The 27,897-nt window shown below is 36.9% G+C and overlaps 1 protein-coding gene across 6 annotated transcripts in view; it reads right to left on the bottom strand.

Moving 5' to 3' along the window:
• Positions 1-557: 557 nt before the first annotated feature.
• Positions 558-27,897, bottom strand: part of MAPK6 (mitogen-activated protein kinase 6) — a 47,411-nt gene continuing 20,071 nt past the window's right edge. For 5 of the 6 annotated variants that reach the window (XM_025993722.2, XM_072738554.1, XM_025993550.2 and 2 more), the window contains 5 exons: positions 14,849-16,042; positions 13,015-13,159; positions 9,584-9,748; positions 5,060-5,261; positions 558-2,926 (listed from right to left, as the gene is read on the bottom strand). In XM_025993722.2, coding sequence (XP_025849507.2) covers positions 1,825-2,926; positions 5,060-5,261; positions 9,584-9,748; positions 13,015-13,159; positions 14,849-15,403 — 2,169 coding nt within the window. In that variant the 5' untranslated portion in view covers positions 15,404-16,042 and the 3' untranslated portion in view covers positions 558-1,824. Of the gene's footprint in view, positions 2,927-5,059; positions 5,262-9,583; positions 9,749-13,009; positions 13,160-14,848; positions 16,043-27,897 lie in introns of those variants that run through there. The other variant, XM_072738556.1, reaches the window with a different exon arrangement.

The following is a 27,897-nucleotide window of genomic DNA, read 5'->3' as shown; positions in this document are numbered from 1 at the left end:
AGGTAATTGGAGTGTGTATTTAAACTCACAACACATGACTAGGATATTCAGCCAGAAAATAGTTGTATTTTTAAAGGTCTGTGAATCCAAATGAAATCAATGAATAGGTCACTGGGAAGGTAGAAGTCTGGATATTAATAGAACTGGTTTTATATAAAACAAGGATGGAAGACAAACAGAAAAGTGAGGGTAAAGGAAAAAGGGTTTTATATTTGGATAGGTAAACAGACAAGTTCTTGATCAAAGGAAGGATGATGTACTGTAGACCAAATACACTTAAGGAGGCTCCTCTGTCTGTCCTTCAAAGCTTCCACATGCATCTAATAGCTTTGAAATATATAAAGCCTTATTCCATATTAACGTGTGAAGGCAAGTCAACAAGAGGTTTCCGCGTGGAGACCAAGAACCTTCTTTTAAGCTGTTTAACCTAAAATAGCTTAAAATACAGACACAATTTAAAGATGCCAAAAAGTGGAATCAGATAAAGGTTTTGCTAGTGATTTTTATTCTTTCTAGCAGGTAATCTGCATTACCTAAAGAGTTCGACAGGAGCCATATTCTCTGGCCATGTTTTATTTGTCCTTTTCTTTGAACAGGATAACCAAAGATACAGACAGTATTCAATAAAATAAAATAGATGAAACGAATTCTAAAAGACTGCAATGCCACATGCTACATTTAACCTAATTTTATTCATGCTTGCCTTGGGATGGGGAACAGATCATTCAGTAAAAACATACAGTAAAAACAAAATATGTCTTATCATGTACAACTTTTAAACTACAATAATGATGTACCTTAATTACTTCCATGCACACAAGTCTAACATTACAGTTTTTTTTTAAAAAATAAACACAGTTAAGACTTCTAGGAGCATTTTATAATAAAGTAATTCCTAATGTTTCTTTGTAGATAGATCAAGCACCTCCAAAATACAAATTCCTATACACAGTGAGCGCTTTACTTAAAATGAATACTTAAGTAAATTAAGTACGTGGACAGCCTTAGGATGAGCTGACATTATATATTCAGCTTAAGTAGGCAACAAACCATAGTGCCAAATGGAAAAAGTGTATTTGCAAATAAATTTCAAAAACTAAGTTAACTTTTTATAATTAAATACAGAAAATATACTGATTTGCTAAAATAAATAAGATGTGATGTAGTAACACTTCACTATAAAGAATGCATACCAGAACATTTATAAACGGTGCGTGAATCTTATTAAGAATAGTTTACTACAATAAACGCTGGCTAAATAGAAGTGCATATGTGAAGCACTATGGGTGGTCTATGTTTTGCCACATACTTTTGTTACCTTGAGGTAGATAACACATGTGTACCAAATTCGGCATTCATTTTCAGTTGCTGCTGGTATCATGTGTCTTAAGAAATGTGTACAGTATGAAAAACTTGAAAATACTCATGAATGAAAAATGTCTTAGGAAAAAAATAGATATTTTCATGCAATTATGTACAGTCTCACTGTGTAAATTTCAAGGCAAGATTTTGTTTCCTGTAAAACAGATCATTGTTCTATGAGAGAATGTTTTTTACTTGTCTTAGTGCATTTCTTTTGTCTCCTCCTGCATTGCATTATTTTGCTCTACTCTTTATTTTTGTGTGCAAACGACATGCCAGTTAAAATGAAAACCATCTCACATGTAGAAAAAAAAGTCTGGATTTTAAAAACCAAGAACTAATAAAATCCTTTCTAAATGACACCATATGATTCAAGTAAAAAAAAAATGACTGAAACACTAGTAATAAAAAAGACAAAACACATTTCATGAAGCATACAAAGAGAAATGTCTGCTGAGTGTTTTAGTTCAGATGTTTCAGAATGCTGCTGTATGTCTTATGAGGGATCTGAGGGGAAGATTTCATAGCAGAAGGTGTTAAGGTGGCCTGTATTGACTTAAGTGGGGACCCAACCGGACTGTGAAACTGCGGGATGCCTATGGATTCGAGCTGCTTGTTAAAGAGGAACTCCCCACCGTTGTTCAGAAACCCTTCCTCATTTCCTCTCTCTCCAAGCTTCCCATCCTCTACTGGCTCAGTTTCTAGCATTTCAGTATCCTCTTTCCTGCTAAAGAACTTGTCCAAATAACTGGTGTAAGTGTTTTCCTTCTCAATTTGTTCATCCTTCCTCACCTCACAACAAAACTGATTTATGAGAAAACAGTCCTCCCCACCACCCACAAACTGGCTATCCCAAGAAGATTGGTATAAGGCTTCCAACTGAGCCAAATTTGCCATTCCCTTTTCCTGTTTTTCTCGGCTGACTGACTTTGATATCAAACTTTTCAATTCTAGTTGGGACACTGAGCTATTCAAGTCATTTAATTTATCAACAACATCAGTAGGCTCATGTTGTGAACTAAGCTGAATAGTTCCTGCAATAAAGGAATCAAAGTCAAATCCCTGATTCTTTTCCCTTTCTTTCTCAGCCAGTTGCTGTGATGCCTCCTCTAGAGCTATCTGGGCTTTAACCAATCCATTCCTTTCACATTTTGACTTGCCTTTCTTATCAGACTTTTCTTTGCTTTGTTCTTTCCAATTGGAAAGATCTATAATAAGCTTGGGTTCATAATAATGGTTAACTTCACTCTCTCTCCAAACTAAGTTATCTAAATATGATGATGACCTTGTTTTGTAGTTACACGTATGGCTACACTCCAGATCACAGTATTTGTTTTCATGATGATCTGGGTACTGCCAACAAGGATCAGTAGAATAATTGGTATCAAAAGCAGGATCCTCCAAATACTTTTCACGATCTCCATCCAAATATTTTCGAGGATCAACCTGTACTTCTTCTTCATCAGTGACATCAGACAGAGCTCTTGGGTCAAGCTGAACTTCATCAATATCAAAGTTGTTATGTATAGGCCAATCATGCTCTGAAAATTGACAATCATGGTACCTGAAAAAATTAATGCATCACTGTTAGTCCAGGTATAGGATTTCTTTTTCAAATTCACTGAGCGCCTTTTAGGTGAAAGCACTCTGCTAGGTCTTTGGAGGGACAATAGGAGTATAGCTCATAATTTTAATGGATAGGTAAGATCTGTTACCAAATAACATAATATGAGGCAATTTTGGTAATTACCAATGAAACATAATTACAGTAAAATTCTGAGTCTTCCATTCTTAAATTTTAAGACCAAAGATCATTTCATATTTACTCCGTCTTTTCTCTATTCTATTTTTCATTCGCCTTCAAACACAAATGCAGATAAACATCTGAGTAGCTGGCATGTCTATGTTCAATTCTAACAGTTTCATACAGAGAAAAAATACTCTGTGGCCATAAAATCTCAATCAGGGATTGTGGCTATCTCTAATCTCAATCAGGTCTCCTACAGATTTTCACTCTCCTGGTAACAAGTCAGACTAGAACATGAGGAATGCTTTGCTGGAGTTCATGAATAGAAAAAAAACTTCTCCATGTATATGTACTACTGAATGTGATATCCTCTTACTGACACATCAGAGCAAGGTGATCATTCCATGCCCAAGTAGAGGCAGACTGAGACACAGACACACACAGCTGGGGGATGGGGAGGAAGGACTAGAAAAGAGACTGGAAGACATTTGAGTATGTATGAAAGAACTATATGTTGACAGTAGAAATGTTCATGTGGACCAACAGGTCATTGCCAGACATGTAAATGTACAAATACCTCAACGTTTTAGGAGGGGAAAAAATGCAATAACTAAACAAATTAATTTTAATATTAACTACTTATTTAATTTTAAAATACTGTTCTTTTAAACATAGAAATATATGAAATTCTAGTTTTAAGACTGTCATTCATAACTCTGACACCTGGCTAAATATCAAAATTACCTGAAGATTTTAAAAAATATTGATATATGGGGCGCCTGGGTGACTCTGTGGGTTGAGCTTCAGACTTTTGGTTTCAGCTCATGTCATGATCTTTGGGGTTGTGAGATCAAGCCCCATAAAGGGCTGTGCGCTCAGTACGTAGTCTGCCTGAAAGATTCTTTCTCCTCCTCCTCCCCCTCTGCAGCTCCTCCACACATACTCTCTAAAATTAACAAAATCTTTCAAAATAATAATAATATTGATTTATGATTACATGCTACAATCCTACTTTGTAGCAAAATTGTATCTAAATTTCCCTGGAAACTTAGAAATCCTAAAAGAAAGCTGGGCAGGCAGGGGTGGAATTTTGAACTAAAATGTAAAATGTTGGGTAGCCCTGGTGACTCAGTGGTTTAGCACCACCTTTGGCCCAGGGCCTGATCCTGGAGTCCCGGGATTGAGTCCCACGTCGGGCTCCCTGCATGGAGCTTGCTTCTCCCTCTGCCTGTGTCTCTGCCTCTCTCTCTCTCTCTTTCATGAATAAATAAATAAAATCTTTAAAAAAATAAAAATAAAAAATAAAATGTATAATGTTACCTGTTTTGATATTTTCTACTATTCAAAATAGAAGAGTCCCTTATACTGAACCTATGTTCAAGCAGCCCAAGATTAATTTTGTGTCATTAGGAATAGATTTGAACAGCATGTACCATGAAACAAAATAATTTCTATTCTAAGGTATAAGAGATTTTACATAAAATTTGAGCCATTATGAAGATATCTATTTGGATAAGGGTCAGTCTTGTCATCCAACATCTTAAAAAAAATTTGTGGCATTTATAAAAGCAATAGTTTAAAAGGGTTCAGATTTCTAACCTTCAACTCTCAAGTTTAAAGGACCTTATATTTGTTAACTAAACATGCCTTAACAGCTTAGACATGTTTCAAAGTAGAATTACATTTTCCCATTATGTATATCCTAACCAGTTAACTATTAAATATTTAAATTACATAAAGGCTATTCAAAGATATTATAAGTTTAGCACAAACCCAAAGAGACCATCATTAAATTTTGAAGACATCTACACCGTTTTGTCATATGTAATTTAAAAATAAAACTTACTGCATTACGGTTTATTGAAAATACAATAAATGAGCCATAATCATATAGTATGTGCATTGTGAAAATACAATAAATGGTATTTTTCTAACTTAGGATCAATTTACCTTTCCCAGTTATAAATGTGACTATGAGTTTCATCCATAAGTAAAATATCATCAACTTCATCTTCAATATGAAAAGGATGACTTGAAATTGGCTCATCCATTGGAAAAGAATATATGCTCATGTAAGGATGGGAAAGCGCTTCTTCTGCTGTCAACCTATCCATTGGGCTAAATGTCAAAATTTGTTCCAGGAAATCCAGTGCTGCAAAAAAAAAAAAAAAAAGGGATAAAACATCTTAACTGTATTAGAGGTCATCAACCAAAGAAGCAAAAAAAGGGATTATACAATTAAAAACTTAAGTTTATCAGAGAATAAAATTTACCTGATTTATAGATTAAAAAGTAAAGACATTCACTCAATACAGTACATATTTGAAATCTCATACTATGGTCTCATACTATGGTCAGTTACAAAGTAAAATAATATATTAGGTTGAACCATATGAAACTTCTATTTTTGTCAGTCAAAAATGGTCAAATAACAGCAATTTCACATGGTTCAACCTAATACTGTAGGTCATAATCTCAGCTCTGCAACTCACTAGCTTAAATGAATTACTAGCTGTAAAGGGTTTACTTAAACTTGCTGAACTTTAGTCCCTTCATGTACAAAATGGATATATAGACAGATATCTTAGAAGGTATAAAATTAAATGTAAAGCATAGCGTCTAGTGCTTAATAAAAAATCATTTACCCTTTCCTTCCCTTACCTTACTGACGAGCTGTTGTACTAATTTGTTGATCTCTGTTTCACATCAATCACACTCCAACATATTACACAAATGCACTTGTTCATTTTAGGACTTTGGAAGTTACCTATCACACACCCAATTCTTCCCACTACCTTAGCTCATAAGCACCTAACTCATCCTGAACAACACCTGTCTTCAGCCTGAAGGTTGTCCTTATACCACCGCACGCTTGTATGCCTTATGATTTATACCAACCCTCAACTTTGAATCATTTGCTCCATCTACTTTCCTTGTTCCTAGCCATACAGCACTGATGAAAGCTCAATGCAAAAACCACACACACACACACACACACACACACACACACACACACACAGCTCACTACAAATTCATATTGTAGAACTGCAATTTGGCCTTTGCTACTGCTCAGCAATGTTCCACACCATCTCTTTATGCTCTCAATCTTAATCATACCTAAACCCCCTTGACATTTATCTCAATCCCTACTTCTTCACTATGACCTGTCATATTGTCCTCTTATTCTTACCTCTGTCTCACAGGAAAAGACAGTCCTTCTTTCTAAAACTAAGCTATATTCTAGAAAGAACACTATTCTCAATTCCCAAATTTCTCATTAATGTAAACAATAGATGATTTTTTATAGCCTTTAATATTTTACAAAGTGCTTTCATATACATTATCTTATTCAATCCTCAAATCATTCCAATAAAGACTAAAGAAACCTATGGCTCATTGCTACTCATGCCCTTCAGTGGCCCATGGCTGAGGCCTCTTCCACTCCTCCTCTTTACCCCCTCCTATTATATTTCCCTAATCTAGTAACTTATTTCACAATACCTCAAGCTATTATTGATTTTCTCGCAAAAGAGTCCATCTTAGTCCAGGGCTCTTGTGTCTCAAGGCAAGAGAGACTCTAAAACAGAGTTATAAAGGGCTGACCCAGCACAATCACCATTCTCAGAGAGAGGGGAGATATATATCCAACCACACAAGAGGAATATACTCTAAAATCCCTAGCATTTAGGAACTGTAGGCAGCAGGAAGAGGAAGAGGTAAGAAACTAGCCAAGCTGAGCTCCCAAGTGCATGCAGAATATGCACATACAGACTATTTTCATAGTTGCAGAAAGTTCTATTGGCCAGCACTGCACTCAAGGAAATCAATCTATTTGCTTTGATGGTGCTGAAGTATAATAAGATATAGAAATACATGGTAAACTACAGCGGAAGGGAAGATGAGAGGTTAAGTACAGAGGAAAATGAAAAAAGGATATTTCATCTAAAGACGAAAGACCACCAGGGTTCCTAATTGTATAAATGTGTTAATTCATATGTACTTAATCTTTTTTTTTTTCCTCTGGAGACCATGAACATGTGAGAAAAGAACATGTATTACAAGTCCCATTGCCTCATAATATGCTCTGCCCCCAAATAAAACTCCAATATTAATCAAAAAGAAACTGGTGTAGAGCATATCTACAGAGTAAATCTTTAGTCTCAGGAATTTAAAAACTGCATTGACTTGTATGTGAGCATAGCTCTGCCCCTTATGAATACCAAAAACTTTTGCCTGATAGTTAATTAACCCATTATCAAACATATATTCAATGCATTATGAATAATTCCAGCTGTCAGCCAAATATTCAAATTGGCTCACAGCTAAGATATGGTCCCAATCCTAATGAAGGTAGGGAAAAAGAGGATTCAAATTTGGCTAGACTGCAAATGCTTCGACAGCAATGTCCTATATTACTAGCCTGCCTCTTCTGATAAGACAGCAATAGCAACAGTGACTCCAAAGGCAATCAAGGCTATTCTTGTACCTCAACCTGGCTGAGCAGGGCCATACCTGTAAAGGGTTTTAAAAATACACATGTGGGATGCCTGGATGGTTCAGTCAGTTTGAGCATCCGATTCTTGATTTTGGCTCAGGTCATGATCTCAGGGTCATAGAATCAAGCCCCATATTGGGTCCCATGCTCAGTGAGGAGTCTGCTTCTCCCTCTCCTTCTGCCCCTCCCCCTGTTCACACATGCCCTTTCTCTAATACATAACCTAAATAAATAAATAATTTTTAAAAAGACACATGTTCTGCTCCCCACTCTACTTCTGAATTCTAACCTAATAGTCTGCATTTTTAAAGAGCTCCCACAGGGATCCCTGGGTGGCTCAGCGGTTTGGCGCCTGCCTTTGGCCCAGGGCGTGATCCTGGAGTCCCAGGATCGAGTCCCACATCAGGCTCCCTGCATGAAGCCTGCTTCTCCCTCTGCCTGTGTCTCTGCCTCTCTCTCTCTCTGTCTCTCATGAATAAATAAATAAAATCTTAAAAAAAAATAAAAAAAATAAAGAGCTCCCACAGAGGATTCTGAGGCATGGTCAAATGCTATGTGACTACTGTTCAGTTATGAACAAGGATGTCATGACAGTGGCTACAAGATCAGGAGCAAGATAACCAGCATTGGAATCTGATTGTGAAGATACACTTGAAGGCCAGTTAGGAATATAGAACTATTGAAAATGAATCCTGCAAAACCTGCTGAAATTAAATACATCTGCCTCCTTTTTACTTAGGTATCCGCTATATGAGTTTTAAGCACATTTGAGAAAAACAAAAAATGTCATTATGATTTTGCCATCCAGTTTTCTCAAAACACTTGCTACCTAATTTTAGTATTTTTACTAAACGTGGACCTTGAACCCTTAGATCAAGAATCAGACACTTAACTGACTAAGCCACCCAGGGATCACAAAACACTTGCAATTTTAAAACACTTTGATACATAATAACCTGAACCACATATAATGATCAGAGTGGGTGATATGTATAATGGCTATATAATTCAAAGCTTAAGATGCTTAGAAAACTATATATCCCTAAACTTGTTGATTCATGAGAGAGCTATACAATCCTGACATTGATGTGTCTTAATACAATAATTCTTAAATATGTAAGACAATCAACTTTTAAGAAAGATGTTTCTCATGTCTAATGCTCTTGCTTAAAAAAAATGTTATACTGGGGCACCTGTCTGGCTCAGTCAGTAAAGCATACAACTCCTAATCACAGGGTGTGAGTTCAAGCCTCATGGTTGGGTATAGAGATTACTTAAAAATAAAATCTTAAAAATCTTATTACAGGTAACTACTACAAGAGTTAGACTTTTGTATATTATGTATAGCAACAAATCCTAAAGACATTTCACTCTGAGACATGAAATTATTTGCTTTAGTGGTCAACAAAGTTTTGATTCTCTCCAAGTTTCTACTTCTTTCAAGCTCGCACAAACTCTCACATTTAGCACCTAATATTAACACGAATCTACAAACTCTTATTGTAATGTGTTTGCTCATACAGAGTTTTGCTCTTTCCCCCATCGCTCCCTTGCCCTGAAGACTTTGCTTTCCCCCAACTCAATTCACTTTTCCATATCTAAGTCACATTCATATTCATATCCACACTTATCATATAACCTTCACAGAACTCTGTTTTAGCTCAGTGAGGGACAGTATTGTAGATGCTTGCCTATAGTAGATAATATCAGAGGTGTAAGCTGAAAAACCAAGATGGGAGTTAGAACCAGAAGAGAGGGATACACTTTATGGAATCTGAAAAATCATTAAGAGGAACAAAGAAACAGATCCTAGCCTAAGAGCCAGACCAAAAAGGGAAAAGCACTGAAGTTTTAGATAAGGTATAGCGTCTGAAGACTTTTTGGGATACAGAGATCCTACCTGAATGAGTGCGCATGCGCACACACATGCACACGCACACACACCCCATTACATAATGGTTACTCTTGAGTAACCATACCTTCTCGACTAATTCCTGGAAGCAGCTGAGTTAAAGGTTTGTGTGGCTCAGTCATGTCATTTCTAATGTAAACTGGAATTACGCTGAGAAGCTCCTGACGATCTTCCTCATGTACAACAGGAATAGATTCTAAAATCAGCTGCATCTGTTCAAGTTCATGTGCACCTGGTGAGATAAAATAAACATCAAATACAATATAAATAAACACATTCTTCAATATTTACTTATTTGGCAACAGACATTCTAAGGCTATAAGAAATTAACTTAAATACTGTCATGACCAACGGAAAGAAAATGATGTTAACTGAATCCGTAACCAGCAAGTTTCTCTGCTTTGAATATCATCAATCTACTCAAAAAGCACATCTATTTCAATTTCTGCTCACTGACATATTTACTTTTGACTGCTTTGATTCTGTAAGATACTGACCCTTTAAGTTTAGCCTCATATTAAGGTATCACAAAATAGTGAAAAATTTGGATTCAAAAGATGTGGATTCTAGTCTTGGCTATACCACTAATTAACTGGCTAGATCTCTGGAAATCTTAGCATGGTAATGACTTCATTTCATCATCAGTAAAATGGAATACTGGACTAGATTTACATAACAAGTTTTTTTTTTCCAGGTAGCATTTCAGGACCACTATTCAAGAAATAATAGGGGGAACTTTAAGCTAAATGGTGACTAGAAAAAAAAAAAAACATTGTTTGCTTTTCCATGAACTTCTAGAATTCATTCAACCTCTACATTTTTCTTGAGTACCTGCTATAAGCAAGGCACTTTAAAATACAACTGTGAAACAAAAGAGACCAAGTCCCTGCCTTCATGGAACTTACAATCTAGGAGAGGAAGATAGATAATAATTGTCAACATTTATGTCAAATGTAGCAAATGTTATGAAGAAAAATACACTAAGCACGGCGGATAAACAGCACTTTCAGGGGAGGACTGCTAATTAATACAGGATTACCAAGGAAGGCATCACTGAGAAGCTGAAAACTGAGGAAGTTGGAGAACACATCATGCATTCAAATGGAGGAAGGGAGTTCCAGGAAGATGGAAAAGGTGCAAAGGTTCAGAGGAGATTGGGCTTGTGTGTCCAAGAAACAGTAATTAGGTTAAGTGTAGCTGAAATAGAGTGGCCACAGGGGAAGTATTGGAAGATGAAGTCAGAGTGGTAACACAATACAAAGGGTTTGCTTTATCCTGAATTTGATAGGGAGACATGACAGAGTCTAAAGAAGAAAAACGACACTTTCTAATTTAGTTTTCAGGGAACTTTTATGGCTGCTATGTGGTAAGTAGGCTACAGACAGCAAATATTAAAACAGAAAAGGCAGTTAAATCCTAAATGAGGGGGCACCTGGGTGGCTCAGTGGCTGGGCATCTGCCTTTGGCTCAGGTCGTGATCCTGGGGTACTGGGGATTGAGTCCCACATTGGGCTCCCCATGGGGAGCATGCTTCTGCCTCTGCCTTTGTCTTTGCCTCTCTGTGTCTCTCATGAATAAATAAAATATTTTAAAAAAAAATCCTACATGAGACCAGGAGAGACATAATTGACTGAACTATGGAAAGGTGGGTAGTGATAGAGATAATAATAAGCAGTTAAAGTCTTAATATATTTCAAAGGAAGAACCCATGGAATCTCTATGAAGCCAAGATTTTTGACTCAGCATCTAAAAAAGTGGATCTGGTTCACTAAGATGAGGAAGATAGAAAAAATATGAGGGGGAAATATCAGGAGTTCAGTTTGGGTAGGTTAAATTTGAGATGCTATTAGACATCTTAGTCCATGCCTTTTTTGTTCTGTTCATTTGGGGCCTATACCTAATAAACAGATCTCCCACATGCTTTTATTGAATGGTTCACAAATCTACCAATAAAGCAGTAGAAAGGAACTAAAATTGGATCTTTCAAATCATTTCACAAACAATTCCCATTAGTTGCTTAAACTTTACGTGGATTTAAGATCAAAATTATGTTAATTAAATGTGCAGCAACAAGTAATACGATATTTATCGTATGTATGTTGGAACATACCTGAATTTTAGCAATGTAAACTCTAATTGTTCCTAGGAAAAAATTCAATCCACTTAACCATTTAGTTTCCAGGAATCACTGGTATTTTCTCACTCTGCCTAGTGGAAATTCAATCACTATCACACATCACAGAAGAAATTTCAGATAAATTTAAGGGGAAAACTACAAAAGATTGGTTAATGTTATGTAAGCTGAGTGCTCTTTAAAAAAAAATTCAAGGGCATTTATGGATACCATCCTTTCTTCAATAATGCTTTTCTGTGTACCCTTATCTTTTTTTTAATTAATACTTTTTTTGTAAGTAGATCCTGCTCCATTCCCTTTCTTCTGCTCTTAGCACAATTTGGGAGTGGTGAGAGGGTCATTCTAAGATTGGTTAGAGAGAAAAACAGTAACGTCAAAAGGGAGAAAAGACCTAATTCACCACCATGTCAATTATCAAACTAAAAAATCTTTAATACCCTATTTCTGAATGGGAATTCCTCTGCCTACTTTTCTAAGTATTCTGGCTCCATCTTAAGTAGTCATAAGTATGTTCATTATTTGACAGCTTTTTTCATCCAACTTTTCTCACTAATTCATGCATGTACATGATTTCTTTCATCAATCTTTTCTCACTGATTCAGGCTCATACCTTCATTTATATAGTACCATTCTTTCTCTCTTCCTCCCACCAAAATTCTTCACTATTCCTATGTAATGAAAAATCTTTTTACTCCATTATACCTTTTGTTTTAGCCATCATTGATGAAGACTCTAAGCTTGTAGCTCTTATACTCTCACTAAATAATTTTATACAGACTCATACTTTGCTTTACAACACTTGACATTTTTCATGAACTATTCACCCTTTCCTATGTTGGACTAAATTCTCTCTCAGACTTCTATAGACTCCCCCATAGCACCAAACTCAGCAAAAAATTACTTGTTTGGTTGTTTCTGAAAGGTCACAGCAGTCAGACAACAGGATATGGCAGTTCAGATATCAGAGATGATAGAGGACAAAGAATTACTGGATTTCCAATGACAGCTAAAAATTTTCACTAAGAGTAACAAACACTGACAACATTAGGCAACTCAGGCATCTTTTAAGATTACCAACACGTATTGTGAGTCTAAAAAATAAAAAAATCATGTTTAAGAAGAAAAACATAAAATAACACTAGAATTTTGACTAAATTTGCTGAGTGAATATATTCAGTGAATATACTGTTTCTAAACTTTTTAAAATATTAAAACACCATTTTATCTTTTCATTTTAATATCAGACTATAATAAATTATGTTAAATCTTATATAAATCTTGATTCATAGATACATGCAAAATTATTTCTCTTTGAGGTAATTTTTTTCCAAATATTTTTTTCCAAATATTTTAAAATTTCTAACCTGCAAAGAGGGTTTTACCAGTCAGCATTTCAGCAAAGATGCAGCCTGCAGCCCACATATCAATGGCTTTAGTATAATTATTAGGAGACAGTAAAAGACGTGGAGACCTGTACCATTTAGTAACCAATCCTTCAGAAAGATGACCCTGAAAAAAAAAAACACACACACACATACTTTAATATTTTACTTTAGCTGAAGAACAGTACATAAAACTTGACTCATTAAAGAATCTCTGATCTTTAAAAAAAAAAAAAAAAAGTGAAATCCTAAAACAATACTGTTGATTTATATGCCTATTTTCGAGGCTCTTGCACTTTCCAGGCTCAATAGGGGGTTAAACTCTCCCTGGGATATATCATCCATAAGATGATGTTCACATGAAGTCTGCTGACCAAAATATACTATATATACTATACAAGATTAATGCTGACTATATCACATATTCAAAGCATGTTTCGAAGAGAAGCTATTTTTCACTTCAAGTCTTAAGTTACTTGAGGAGGAGGGATGCTTTAAATCAATGAGGGAAAGGTAAAAAAGAGCACCTAGGGTGCTACTTATAAACCAATGCCAACCTCCTGACAACGCAGGGGACCTGGCTCTATTATGTATCCCATTCCTAATCAATTTTACTACTTTACGTTTATAAAGCACTTAACAAAAAGAGTTATATACGTATACGACCTTACTTCATCCTTAAAACAGGGTCAAAACAACCCTGAAAAATTATGAAGGTAGATACTACGCCATTTTAGAGGGACGGTAACACTCACAGACTAAGGAATCTACTTAAGGTCAGAAATGGAACTCAATTTTAACTAGTTTAACTCTTAGTTCAGTGTTCTATCCACAATACTTCACTGTTACCCATAAAAAAGATGTGATGGTTGTCCATTTCATTTTAATACTACATGTCTACATTAAAGTTTTAAAAAAATTAAGTTACACTTAATGTGAGATGCTAACATGTGAATGAAAAGATCTGTTTGTTTAGGCATGTACTATGGGAATCCAAGCAAGCAGGGAGCTCCAAGGGGCTCTTTATAACCAGAGGAGTTCCACTTTAATATTTTAAACAGCAGGATCCCACAGACAATTTCATTTGAAAACTAAAAGACCAAAGTTTGGCTCAGAAAACAATTTACTTCTTATATAAAGTTAAATTGTTACCTAAAGTACAGTTACTATGGATCCCTTAAGCTATTCTAACTGCCCATTTTATCTCTACACCAATTTAGATATCAAACTAAATTAAATTTGCCTAAACAAAGCATAACAGAACAGTAGAGACTCAAAGGGACAAAAGACCTAAAAATTGAAATAGCATCCCCTCTTACCTTCGGATAGGACCACAATTTTGCCCTAAACACATAAGAATTTATCTCACTTTTAAATAAGGGAGAGTTTCAATTATAATAAATAACCATATACTTTTAGGATCCCACTCCAACTTCCTTTAAAAAAAATTATTTATGATAGACAGAAAGAGAGAGAGAGAGAGAGAAAGAAAGAGGCAGAGACACAGGCAGAGGGAGAAGCAGGCTCCATGCTAGAAGCCCGAAGTGGGACTCGATCCTGGGACTCCAGGATCGCTCCCTGGGCCAAAGGCAGGCGCCAAACTGCCGAGCCATCCAGGGATCCCCCCAACTTCCTTTTAAACATATGGAGATTCTGAATGAAAGTAGATCTGTATCAGAAAAAAAGGTACTACATGAAGTTTAATACAATTAATGGAGAAAAAAAATCTGTCACAGTATATAAAGAAAATACAAGTACCTAATTCCTGATGATGTACACCAGTTTAAAGGTCTGTCTCAGCTAGCTTTCCACATACCTTATGGGAATAATGGGGATCCATGATCCGTGCAAGACCAAAGTCACCTATCTTCAGCACCAAGTCTTCAGTATTAATGAAAAGATTAGCTGGTTTGAGATCTCTGTGCAGTACGTTTGCAGAGTGAATATATTTGAGCCCACGTAGCAGCTGATACATGAAAAGCCTGGCATGCTCTTCCAGTAAAGGGCCCTGCTCCAGCACATTAGCCAAGTCTGTCTCCATGTACTCCTGAACAATGTAAACACTGTTCAGTTCAGTAAGAGAGCCCACATCGTCTGTTAACTGGCTTCCGCTAGGACCAAGAATTTCAAACACTTTCACAATGTTATCATGGTCAAGTCTTCTAATAATTTTGATTTCACGTAGAGCATGTTTGACACTCTGGGGATCAGTAAGGACAATTTTCTTGATGGCTACTCTTTTGTCACAGTCATTGTCTACAGCAGAAAAAACCAAGCCATTGCCTCCACAACCCAATGGTTTTAAGTCCATATATCTAGAGCCCAGATCAAAACCATGAATGTTCATGAGACTTTCAAATTTCTCTGCCATTTTGAAACCTTTACTATTGCCTTTTTTTCCTTTCGAATTGTTGAACTTGTGTAAACAAGGAAGAAAACTGACATCAAAAGGAAAGATCTTTCAAAAAAGGAAAAGAAAAATAATTTTGCTTCCACAGCAAGATGATTTCTTGATGTTCATTGCATATGCCAACCAGGCCCGTTGAGTTCCCCTTAGATTTAAAGCTCAAAAAGCTCTACTCATATTGAGAATTAAAAAGATTGCAGTACTCATAGTTCAAGAAAGGGGCAGCAACTCTGCAGACATTTAAAGAAAACACTCAAGAAACTCAAACGGAATGAAATGACATACTATGCACTCAGATTTAACTGTGCTAAACGATTTAACATTTAACAAAAATGTGAATAAATATGCACACAACAGGCTTCTATGAACATTCTCCTCACAGTGCAGATACATTCAGTGTTGGACTGGTCCTGAGCAGCATCATTCTAAGGTGCTGATAAGCACTATTTCCGTTTTGCCTCTTCTCTTCCTTTGTTGCTGTATATTTCAACAGGAAGCCCTGGTGGCTGTTGGTTAACAGAAGATGTCTTTTGTTAGTGATCAGGTGGCTCCAGCTCACCACAATCACAATCAAAGCTACCGTCCATCTTACTCTGATAAAACCTAGAGGATGAGAAAAAAAGAAGGAAAAGAGTCACCACTGCAGGAAATACTAAGTACTCTTCAACTTTGTAAAATGACACGAACTGGGCATTTAGCTATAAACGACTACTGGTACATTCAACTTATTTATAGTTACTAAATGGAAAGATGACCCTCAATCAAAAATAGCTATGCATGTTGTAAGCAATTCACATGTACTAGGCTCAGACTCTAGGTCCCACCATACTAGATTCTTTGTAATATTTAGTCATTGGGTTGTAACATTTCTTAAATGCCAATAAGCAAAGGAAGGAAGGTTCACGGTATTTTTACAGAATCTTTAGAATTTTTTTGAGGAGTACAACATGAGTACCATTTCTCTAAAAAAAAAAACCACACACAACAACATAATAATAAGCCTGCAAAGGGTTAGTTCCTTAAAGAACATGTTTACTTATTAACTATGCTGATCAACATCCAATGGACAAAAATCTAGCAGTACAAATGAGAAATCTGCAGAGTATGCTCTTCAATTTACAAAAGAGTGAACTTGGGGGTGCATAGTGGCTCAATTGGTTAAGCATCTGACTTTGGCTCAGGTCATGATCTCAAGGTCCTGGGATCAAGCACCGTGTTTGGCTCTCTCCTCCCACCAGTGAGTTGGTTTCCCCCTCTCTGCACTCACATGCGCTCTCTAAACTCAAATAAATAAAAATCTGGGACGCCTGGGTGGCTCAGTGGTTGAGTGTCTGTCTTTGACTCAGGTCGTGATCCAGGGGTCCTGAGATCAAATCCCACACTGGATTCCCTGCAGGGAGCCTGTTTCTCTCTTTGCCTATGTCTCTGCCTTCTGTCTTTCATTAATTAAAAAAAAAAAAAAAAAAAAAAAAAAAAAAAAAAAAGGTCTTTTTTAAAAACTTAATAAATAAATAAAAATCTTTATTAAAAAACGTCAACTTGAACAGTTAATGAACCAATGAAAAGATATTTAGCTTCACTGATAATCAGAAAAATCAAATTACCTCAAGAAGATAACATTTCAGATTAGAAAAACATTTTTAGGAGTCTGTTACTATCAAGTCTGAGGAGGAATGTGGAAAAACAAGAACTTTCGTATAATACTGGTGAGTTTAAATTAGCAAAAGAATGTCAAAGAGCAATTTAGAATAAATAAATACATAAAGGAATAAGTAGCATACCTATGACTTGGAATTTTTCTTCAAAAAGCACTCCCTAGAGAAATACTTGCAAATGAACATACAAAATGCCTACCTTTTTTTTGATAATCGCAAAATATTTAAAAAAGCCTAAACTTTCAACAATGTGAGAGTGAGTTATATTCATATAGTGGACTATTATATAATAGTAAAAATGAATAGAGATAGCTGAGATCATCATAAATTAAATTTAGAAAGCAAGTTGCAGATAGAAATCTATATGCTGAAACCACTTATTTTAGGTTCATAAGCATGCACAATAATGCTACTTTTAAGTGTATATATGTGGCAAAAGTATTAAAAACATACATGACAGATAAGTACCAAATTCATGATAATCATTACTTTGAGGAATGAGAGAAGGGATTACCATCAGAGTGGGGTTACACAGTATGCTCCAACTACATCTTTAATGTGCTAATTCTTTTTAAAAAATGTGTGGAAGTATGACAAATTATTAGAATCTTATAGACCTGGGCGGAATGTACATGAAGAGCTCATTATCATAGTGGGGGAAGACAGGTTGATAAATAAGCAAAATACAGACATCTGATGGTAATGAGTGATATAAAATAAATAAAAGAAAGGACAGGGAGAGTGGTTAGGGAATGCCTCTACTAAGGTGGTACTGGGAGCAAAGCTCTAAAGTGGGTGGGCCTTAGGGGTGCTGCGTGGGAGTAACTATTGCAGACAGAGGGGCTAGCACACAAAAGCAGAGGTTAAGTATGTGTCTCAAGTCTGAGAAACAACTAGGTGGCCAATGTAGTAAGTAGCTCATTTAAGTGTATATGCCTATAAGCAAGTAATACAGACTAACCCTTAAATGTAAAAGCTTCTTGATCTAAGCTTCTTGCTGCTTTCTGATCTAAAAGCTGGTATAGGTGTATATACAATGTTATTTTCTGAATAAGTCTGAAGAAATTAAAGTGGAACAGGTGCAATATTCATTTATTCAAAGAGCTAATCACCAAAAGGCAATAAAAAACTCTATCAATACATGAAATAAAGCAGCCCATTCTGAACTTGAAATATGTAACAACTTTTTTTTTTTTTTTTTTTTTTAAGATTTCATTTATTTATTCATGAGAGACACAGAAAGAGAGAACCAGAGACATAATAGGCAGAGGAGGCTCCATGCAGGGAGCCCGATGTGGGACTTGATCTTGGATCTCGGGATCATTCCCTGAGCCAAAAGCAGAAGCTCAACCACTGGGCCACCCAGGCGTCCCATGTAAAAACTTTCAATCAAAACAAAACAAAACAAAACAAAACCTTTCAATCACCTTCAGGTGTGGCTTAAGAGAACTGTTAGGAATCACATACACATCAGCTGTTTTACAAGGGCAAAGCTTTTATACAATAGGGAATCTGCCTTTATTTCCTTATTGCTACATTCTCCTACATGATCCGCATGTGGAAATACAAGATTTTGAAAAATACAAGGTAACAGCTACTTGCCACAATCTAAGCAAATCTTCAACTACAAGAAATCCACAAACATTGCAACTGTGTGAAAGAGAAAATGATGATACCGATAACTCAGAGAGTAAGTAGATAAAAAATAAAGCTGTTGCCATAAGGATCTTTTTTTTTTTTTTTTAAGATTTTTGAGAGACAGAGAAAGTGGGGAGGAGCAGGAGAGAATCACAAGCAGACTCCCTGCCCAAGGTGGAGCCTGAAGCCCAACATGGGGCTCAATCTCATGACCCTGAGATCATAACTGGAGCCAAAATCAAGAGTTGGACACTTAGTCAACTGAGCTACCCAGGTGCCCCGCCAATAGCTTTATTTAATAAAAATTGATATTTACTACCACTGAGTTTTAATAAATACGAGCACTTCTTGTATCTGCTTAATGTTGTAAAGGATATTAATTGCATAACAGCTTTGTTTTTTTACTCTAACAAATAGTTTCTTCTGTTTCCAAGTTTTTGTCTGCTTCACAGAAATCAAGGGGGAAAAAAAGCAGACTCTTAAAAATTCTGTACCTTGTCAGTCTGTATAAAACATTTAAAAGTTAAAGTACGAAAATAAACTTTTGAATTAAAAAACATTTCAGACTTAAAAACTTCAGACTTTTTTAAAGGTCTTTAATTAATACTGTCTCCCCTTCCCAATTTTTTCTATTTAGATTTATCTTGATATTTCCAGTCCCTACTAAATATCCTTTTATAAAAACATTATTTTTTAAAAGGCTCCAGTATTTTTGAGATTTTACGTTTCTTGTCTCCACCTGAAATAAAATGTTTGTTCATATTTACTTTCTTGCCCTTCTGTAGACAATCCCTTGAGGCTCAACTTTCAAGTTTTTGATAAATGTACATTTTAAAATCAGTTCTAGAGACTTAACATAAGAACAGTAAGATCTCTAGTACTTTTAAACTTCTAGTTCACTAGTAAAGCAATCAGAGTCTGGCACAAATAATTTAGCTCTGCTAAAAATGACACTACTATTATGACAGAATAGCACTATAACAGGAACTGCAGCCAGATAATTGAAGAAAGATATAAGAATGAGAGATCTCCACTCAAGACCTCCACCCAGATCTGCTCTCTTTAAATTATAATGAGACCAAGAAACATCACAGACCAAAAACTACAAGGATGACAATGTTTTCTCAGAAATCTCAATGAATAGTCAGCACTTAACAGGGGTAGAGTGGGTAAAAATTCATCTTGGGGAAGGCAGGAACTTGTACCTAGGCTGAGAACTGCAGAGTCCTCATTTTATTTTATTTTATTAAGATTTTATTTATTTATTCATGAGAGACACACAGTGAGAGAGAGTGAGAGAGAGAGAGAGAGAGAGAGAGAGAGAGAGCAGAGACACAGGCATAGAGAGAAGCAGGGAGTGCGACACAGGGTCTCCAGGATCACGCCCTGAGCCGCCCTGAGCCGAAGGCAGACGCTCAACCACTGAGCCACCCAGGCATCCCCAGAGTCCTCATTTTAGATTCAGATGATGACTACTGAAAGACTTGAACAGACTTCATAGAAATATGAGACCATTCTAAAGAAAGAAAAGAATATTAATCACCAAAACTATAATTCTACAGTGAGGATTACACAATAAAAAACTGGGGGACAGGGGAAACCAACAGCAGCACTTGCCCAGTGATCTGCCTGACTGCTCTGCACTATTCTTCAAAATCTTTCAATAACTATTAGGACAAAAGCTATTAGAGCATATTTTCATCTGGGAGCTTGGAAAGTTAAGTATGCCCACCTTTATCAGTAAATTGAAGGTAATGTTACACTTCTGCATGATAAAGTGGATCCAGTAATGTTTCCAATTCAGTTATGCTCCATTCAGCAAGTATTTGCTAATTATATGTTATACACCTGTCAATATACTAGGTACTAGGGATAAAATGGTAAGTAAAAACAGACTAGTGCGCTGCCTTCATGCAGTTTACAGTACGGCTAGAGAAAAACAAGAGTAAACTAACAAGAAAAAGAGGGAGGCAAAAGGGACAAGCACTACCAACGAATGGTACAGGATGCGAAGACAGCCTACACACTGAGGGATCTGACCTAATTAGGGATGTCAGGATGTATCCCTCTGGAAGCCATAAAAAGGCTGAGTGACCAGGAAAACAGCTTCCTCATTATTATTATTACCCTGATACCAGATCATAATGTCTCCAACTACCTCCATTTTTCCCGCCAATCATGGAGTTCTGTGGCCTGACTAAAGTATGCAGGTACAATCAACCAGATTACTGCTCAGAGCACTCTCCATCCATATCAATAACCTCTAGAAATGTCCCATTTACACACTTTCTCTACCATCATTCACATTTAACTTCATAAAAGCCAGTTCAAGGCTTAGACTCAGGAAAGATCTGGGGTTCCATATTCCTTTTGCATTTCCACACACTTCAAGAGAGAAAAACTAAAATGAGACAGTAACTTAAAACAACCCTTCCCAGCATCCTTCCAATTTCTCTGCCTCCAAATGTTACCCATTCCTACCAACCTCAGTACTGATATTGTGTTGCTTGGAGAGGGATCCTTAATTAAATTTTAATTAGCTGGGTCAATGTTATGTTTTTAACAACTGGGTGAATAAAATGAATTATAGGGAATGATTTATAAGAATAAAGTTGGCTTGGAGCATCTGTGTGGAGCATCTGCGAGGTTCAGTCAGTTAAGTGTCCAACTCTTGATTTCAGCTCAGGTCATGATCTCGGGTCCTGGGATGGAGCCCTGAGACAGGCTTCCCGTTCAACGGAGAGTCTGCTTGAGATTCTCTTTCCCTCTCCCCTTGCCCCTCTCCCCACTCACACTCTCTTAATGAATAAATCTAAAAAAAATAATAAGTTAGCTTTATGCTTTCTCTTTGATCTTCCTTCAGTGATCCACCATAAAATGGAAGTAAAAGTTTTCTATGTAGCCCAGCCTGGGTACCAGCTTCCTACATTTATAAAGCAGTTCCCTGAGACTGTATTAGCCGCACTGGTCTTCTCAAGCACTCCTTTGTTCCGTTAATCACCACCTGCTTTCTATCACTTAGCCTACCCCCACCCAAGCCAAGAGAAATACAGGTACTCTGAGTCAAGCCTAAGTATATTCAGAAAAGTTATAAAATGCAAAAGAACGAAGACTGTAAAATAACTTCTCATTCTATCTCCCCATTCAATAGAAACTGGATTTTCCTTCCTTTTCTTATCTAAGAACAACTTGGTCCCACATCAGAAAAGGAGTCTAGATGTGCAAAGCAAGTTTGAAGTGAGAGCTTTAAACATAAGGTTACTTATCTGGTCTTCTCTTCCATCTTCTACTCTGCTGCTTATCAGGTTAAATGTTGACATGGGTCATCTGGCCTGATCACATGCACTGACAGCTCCCCCCTCCCCCAATGGTTTGTGCCTATTCTGCTCTTCTCCAGGGTCAAGTCAGTAACTTGAGTTAACTGGAATGTAGCCATTCTCACATCTCCTCAGCCAAAACCCAGTTGCTTTTGGAGAGAAGGGAAAGGTTGAGCTCTACTTAAATTCACATAGGACTATCTCTTAACCCTGGCACAGAGAGGTGTTGTTATAGCAAATTCATCCTAAGATCATATCTCAAAGCTCTCATCAAAGCTACTAAGTTTCTAGGGCAGAGAAGGCCAAAGGCTACAGCTTAACTGCTTGTTCATATGCATTCTTGACAATGCCCTTGGCTCCTGATGTAAGGTAGTCCTTAGAGTTATCAGGGATCCCTCTCAGGATTTGGACCTCAAAGATGCTCATGGTGTAAACTAATGTCAATGAATGATCTCAGTCATCTGAGGGGGAGGGAAGACCTTAAAACTAAACTCCAAAACCTAACAGGTCTTACATGCTATCAGTGACTAGTATGTGCTATAGACAAACTTAGGAAGTCAAAGACAGATGATTCCTTGGCTTCTAACAAAGTATCCATTTTTTAAAAAACTCTTCTACTCTTGACTGCTGTTCTTAAATTGTCTGAACCTTTGCCTAAATACATTTTAACATTACAGTCTTGCATTTGCCTTTGACTATTTAAAAAGTCATTACAAAATAAATGTCATTATGTTTATTTTGATGCTCGTCTCTAGCTGCTATTTATTCTAGGGTACCCATATTAGCATATAAGAACTCCACAGACCAAGTAGGTTGGTCAAAAGTCTTTAAAGACTCTTTCAATTCTCATTCTATTACCTATGAAAGCATTGTACAAGTCTTTTACTTTACGGTCACTTGTTTCCAAGCACTTTTTACGGTGGTATGCCAGATTGGGGGGCATTATTAAAGTTGCTATAAACGAAATAGTAAACAAACATAATCCTCTCTACAAATTTATGGCTGGAAATTTACAAATTATAATAGCTCTTCATCCCCTCTTCCATCTTTCTCCTTCTTGAGCCCTTCATTTCTTAGACTTCTAACTAATGTTAAGGAAACATTGGAGCAAATATATAAATAGGAGACATGTAGACAGCCTCCTTCCTCAATTATCTTTGGCTATATGAGAATTCCAATCAGATGAAAATTAATATAAATTTCTGTAGCAGTCAAGATAGGTTCAAAAATTGTATAGTAACAAATAATCCCCAACATCTCACTGACTTACAACCGAAGTTTTAAGTCTTGCTAATGCAACAAATCCAACACAGCTGTCATCCAAGTTGTCAAAGTTAACTACCAGCTCTGTCATTGCCATTCAGTGTGCCAGTAGGAAGGAAGAAATGCAACTATCTCACTGGTCTAAAGCTTCCATTAAAAAAATGACACATCTTACTTCTGCTCATATTTAACTGACCAAGGCAGAACACATGGTCACACCTGCTTCAAGGGAGTGGGAAAATGCAATCCTGACATGGTCCCAGAAGCAGAGAACCAAGATGTTTTGAAGAGCTTTGACTGCAGCTTCAATCCTGCCATCCAACCATTATATTTTTAGTCTACAAAATCTTATTGAGTATTTACCATATGCCAGATGTTGTTATAGGCATAAAGGTCTAGCAGGGATGAAAACAAGTTTAAAAAACAAAGAATCACGCTGACCTTATGGAGCACAAACTCCTAGATTATTGTAATAGATTCCTCCCTATCCCACTAACATTTCTTCCTCCTCTCTTTTCTAATACTATTCCCCCCCTTCCCTTATCTTAGGCCATCCTTCCCCAACTAGTCTTATCTCTATTCTGCAGATCCCTCTACTCTTCTACCATTTTCCAGGGCACCACCTTACCATTTTCCCCTCCCTTGGCTTCATTGTATATTGCTCTATTTTTAAAATAAAAGGTCTGGGGAGGGCGGGGGCAGCCCCAGTAGCACAGCGGTTTAGCGCCACCTGCAGCCCGGAGTGTGATCCTGGAGACCCGGGATAGAGTCCCACGCCGGGCTCCCTGAATGGAGCCTGCTTCTCCCTCTGCCTGTGTCTCTGCCTCTCTCTGTGTCTCTCATGAATAAATAAATAAAATCTTAAAAAAAAAAAAAAAAGTATACTCTTAAAAAAAAAGGTCTGAGGGGTGCCTGAGTGGCTCATTCAGGTCACTGACTGGCTCTTGATTTCAGCTCAGGTCATGATCTCAGTGTTGTGGGATCCAGCCCCACATCAGGCTCCACACTCAGTCAGCATGGAGCCAGCTTGAGTTTCTCTCCCTCTGCCCCTCCCCTAGTCTCTCTCTCTCATAAATAAATACATGCTAAAAAAAATAAAAGGTTTGAGACTCAGTTGCATTACTAACACTTTCTGAGCATAGTACCTGGGTACTTAGTAGGCACTTAAAAACTGCACTGAATGAATTAATGTAAACAGTATTATTTTATTTGATAGTAGGAAGTTTTGGAAAAGACAAGCTCTATCCTTAATTTTTTCAGAATCTGATCATACTCTACCCTACCATGGGGAACATCAATGATGACTCCTAGACATGGTACTTTCCTTTCCAGGAACTCCCCGCAGGAGCTTCACCCTATGGTAAACACATAGGTTTGTCAACACATGAAGCAATGACTTCAACTCACTCAGACTGAAGAAAAAAAGAAAACTTCAGCTTTGTTATAGCTCCTGTTTTATTTTGTTGAGGCAGTAAGAAGAGATTGTGCTATTGAAATAGTGTCTTATATTAGCAGACAAGCAGGTTTCTATAAAAAGTCTCTTTAGCCCATGTGATACCAACTAAGTATCATGAAGATACGTGAGACCTTGACATTATTCTGATTATTCTTCAGTTCACCCTAGCAGGCTCTATGGCATTTAACACCACAGCTTTCCAGATTGCACGTCAAATATAACCGCTGTCATTTTTCAGCTAAGCCTGGTAAGGGTATGAAGAAGGCCACAACATGCAAGCAAGACCATCCATAAGAAATATTTCTGGTCTCTCATCAAATGGAGAACCACATGCTTGATTGGAGAGTATCCAATTTTTAAAAAATGAACTGGAATAGCATATAACTTTCCTGGAATATCCTTCCTCCTTTGTTTCTCCTTTTCTCCAAGGCTGAACAAAGCTTACAAGATTTAAAAAAAAAAAAAAATGTGAGTTTCCTATCAGATTCATGCTAAAGGTTGGCACTACTGAAAAATTCCTGTCTGGTTTCACGAAGACTATATTAAAAGGAAAAAACAAGTGAGTTAAAAAGATCTGATAACTAGTCCATGATCCATGGCTAAATTAGCTTATATTCAAAGTGGTTCGCATTTTAGGCCTCAGTCCCACCATCAGGAAAATGAAGCAGCTAAACTATAGGACTTCTATGGCCTCTTCCAGCTCTAAAGTTTTATAATTTTAAGAAAAGGTTCAGGATTTCCACTTCTGATTAGAATGCAGAAAATTAAAAGACACCATTACTCTCACCCTATAAACACATGATGAGCTGGATAAGCTACAATACTGTAGTTTGGAAAACCCATCAGGAAAGCTAAAGATGCAAAGAAATATAAATAAATTAAATTCTGGAAAGTATTAAGCCCTTCATAAAAGAAGAGACCAGGACTATTCTCATTCCTGGCAAAGTGGCAAAGCAAGAAATTTTCCACTAACAGAATTGAGAAGAAGCCAGCCAAATTTATAACCAACTTTTAAAAGCTGTATGTGGTTGCAGCTAACAGATTAGAATTCAAAGGAGGTCCAGCTACAAGTCCTACCTGCCAAACTCTTCCCCATGGGTCCTCACTGAGAACAAAAGTCTGAGAGCAAGGCAGGAAAGCGGAGAGAATCTCATGGAACACATGGGCCTCCACCACATTCAAGGCAGCTGCCTCTGAAGGTGAGGGAACAAGTCAGGAAGCATAAGATAAACCTCTCCAATGCATTCTGAGTACAAGGTAGATACTTTTCCTAAGACAGATAAACAGGGCACAAATATGAAGTAAAGAAAACCTATGGTGGTACTAGAAAGCAAAGAAAATGTCCAAACAGTCCAAAGAACTGGCAGCTAGGCTAAACAGGTTCAGAAAGCTGACAGGACAGAAGCAGATAAAGAAATAATCTAACAAACTTTCCAAAACTGGGGAGTCTGGGTGGTGCAGTTGGCTAAGTGTCCAACTCTTGGTTTCAGCTCAGGTTGTGATCTCAGGGTTGTGAGACTGAGCCCCACATTGGGCTCCAAGCTCAGTGCAGAGTCTGCTTGAGATTCTCTCTCCCTCTCCCCTGCCCCTCCCAGTCATGCACGTGCCCGCTCTCTAAATAAATCTTAAAAAACAAAATTAAAAAATTTTCCATAACTGACAAAAGACACCAACTCACAGACTCAAGAACTCAATGAATTGCAAGCAGGATAAATACAAAGAAACCCATACCAAGGTATACTATAGCCAAACTGTGAAAATGGGGGGAAAAAAAGAGCAACCAGGTAAAAGAGAGTTAACTATATATAGTAAGGAAGTACAGTAAGAGTGATGGCTGATTTATCACTAGAAATGATGAAAGCCAGAAGACAATAGAACATCACTTTTCAAGTGCCAAAACAGGGAAATAACCCAGAATTCTGTGCCTAGGGAAATGAAGATGAAATGAAGATATTCATTCAAAAATGAAGATGAAATAAATACATTTTCAAAGAGACAAAAGTGGAAAGAATTTGTCTCCCTCAGATTTTTGCTAAAAAAAAAAATGCTCAAAGTTCTTAGGCTGAAGGTGAGGAGTTGGCGGGGGGTGGGGGGGGGGTGGGGAGAACGAGAACACAGGGAGAGGGCAGAGGGAGAAGCAGACCCCCTGATGAGCAGGGAGCCCAATCCAGGGCTCCATCCCAGGACTCTAGGATCATGAATAAACTCAGCTGAAGGCAGATGATTAACCAACTGAGCCACCAGGGCACCCACCTATCTATATGTTTAAATGTCTTTAAGAAACTACTGACTATTTTAAACAAAACAATAATGTATTGTGGGGTTTACAGCACATCTAGAAATAAAAATATAAAACAAGAGCACAAAGTGCTGGAAGGGAGTGAACTGAATCATGTGATCATGTTTACAGTACCGGTGAAGTAGTTTATATTATTTTTTTTTTAATTTTTTTTTTTTATTTATTTATGATAGTCACAGAGAGAGAGAGAGAGGCAGAGACACAGGCAGAGGGAGAAGCAGGCTCCATGCACTGGGAGCCCGACGTGGGATTCGATCCTGGGTCTCCAGGATCGCGCCCTGGGCCAAAGGCAGGCGCCAAACCGTTGCGCCACCCAGGGATCCCCATATTATTTTAAAAAGACTATGATAGCTAGTAAAAGGCTCATGGGTCATCTTAAAACACCTTCCTTTCAGGCCATTATGTTTACTTAATAAAATGCCCATCAATGGAGAGTAAAAGGAAGGATAAAAAGAAAACTAAATAAATCAGCAACTGCAAGTAGTTTTTGTGTACTTTTACATCAATTATAATATAAACCAATATGTTAACATTAAAGCACTATCATAAAAAAACATTAAAAAAAAGCAGTATCATAGATTCATGGATTATACCAAAGGAAATGAAAATTAACCATGTTAATCAAGATATACATATTTTAACTGAAATAACTTTGAGGGGCTCTACTTCCTGCTTTAAAAAAAGTATACACTTTTAAGATATTAAAAAATTATACTATGGAATATAGCTGTAAAGTTCAAACTGGAGGATATAAATATGTCTGGTACATATTTATCCCACATTATCTACTATTATAAAAGCAATTAATGAAAAAAGGACTTATATATATA

The sequence above is a fragment of the Vulpes vulpes genome, chromosome 15 (assembly GCF_048418805.1).
Source record: "Vulpes vulpes isolate BD-2025 chromosome 15, VulVul3, whole genome shotgun sequence".
In the NCBI taxonomy this organism is placed as follows: Eukaryota; Metazoa; Chordata; class Mammalia; order Carnivora; family Canidae; genus Vulpes; species Vulpes vulpes.
The sequence above is the reverse complement of the archived record's forward strand: the minus strand, read 5'-3'. Positions and strand labels throughout refer to the sequence as shown.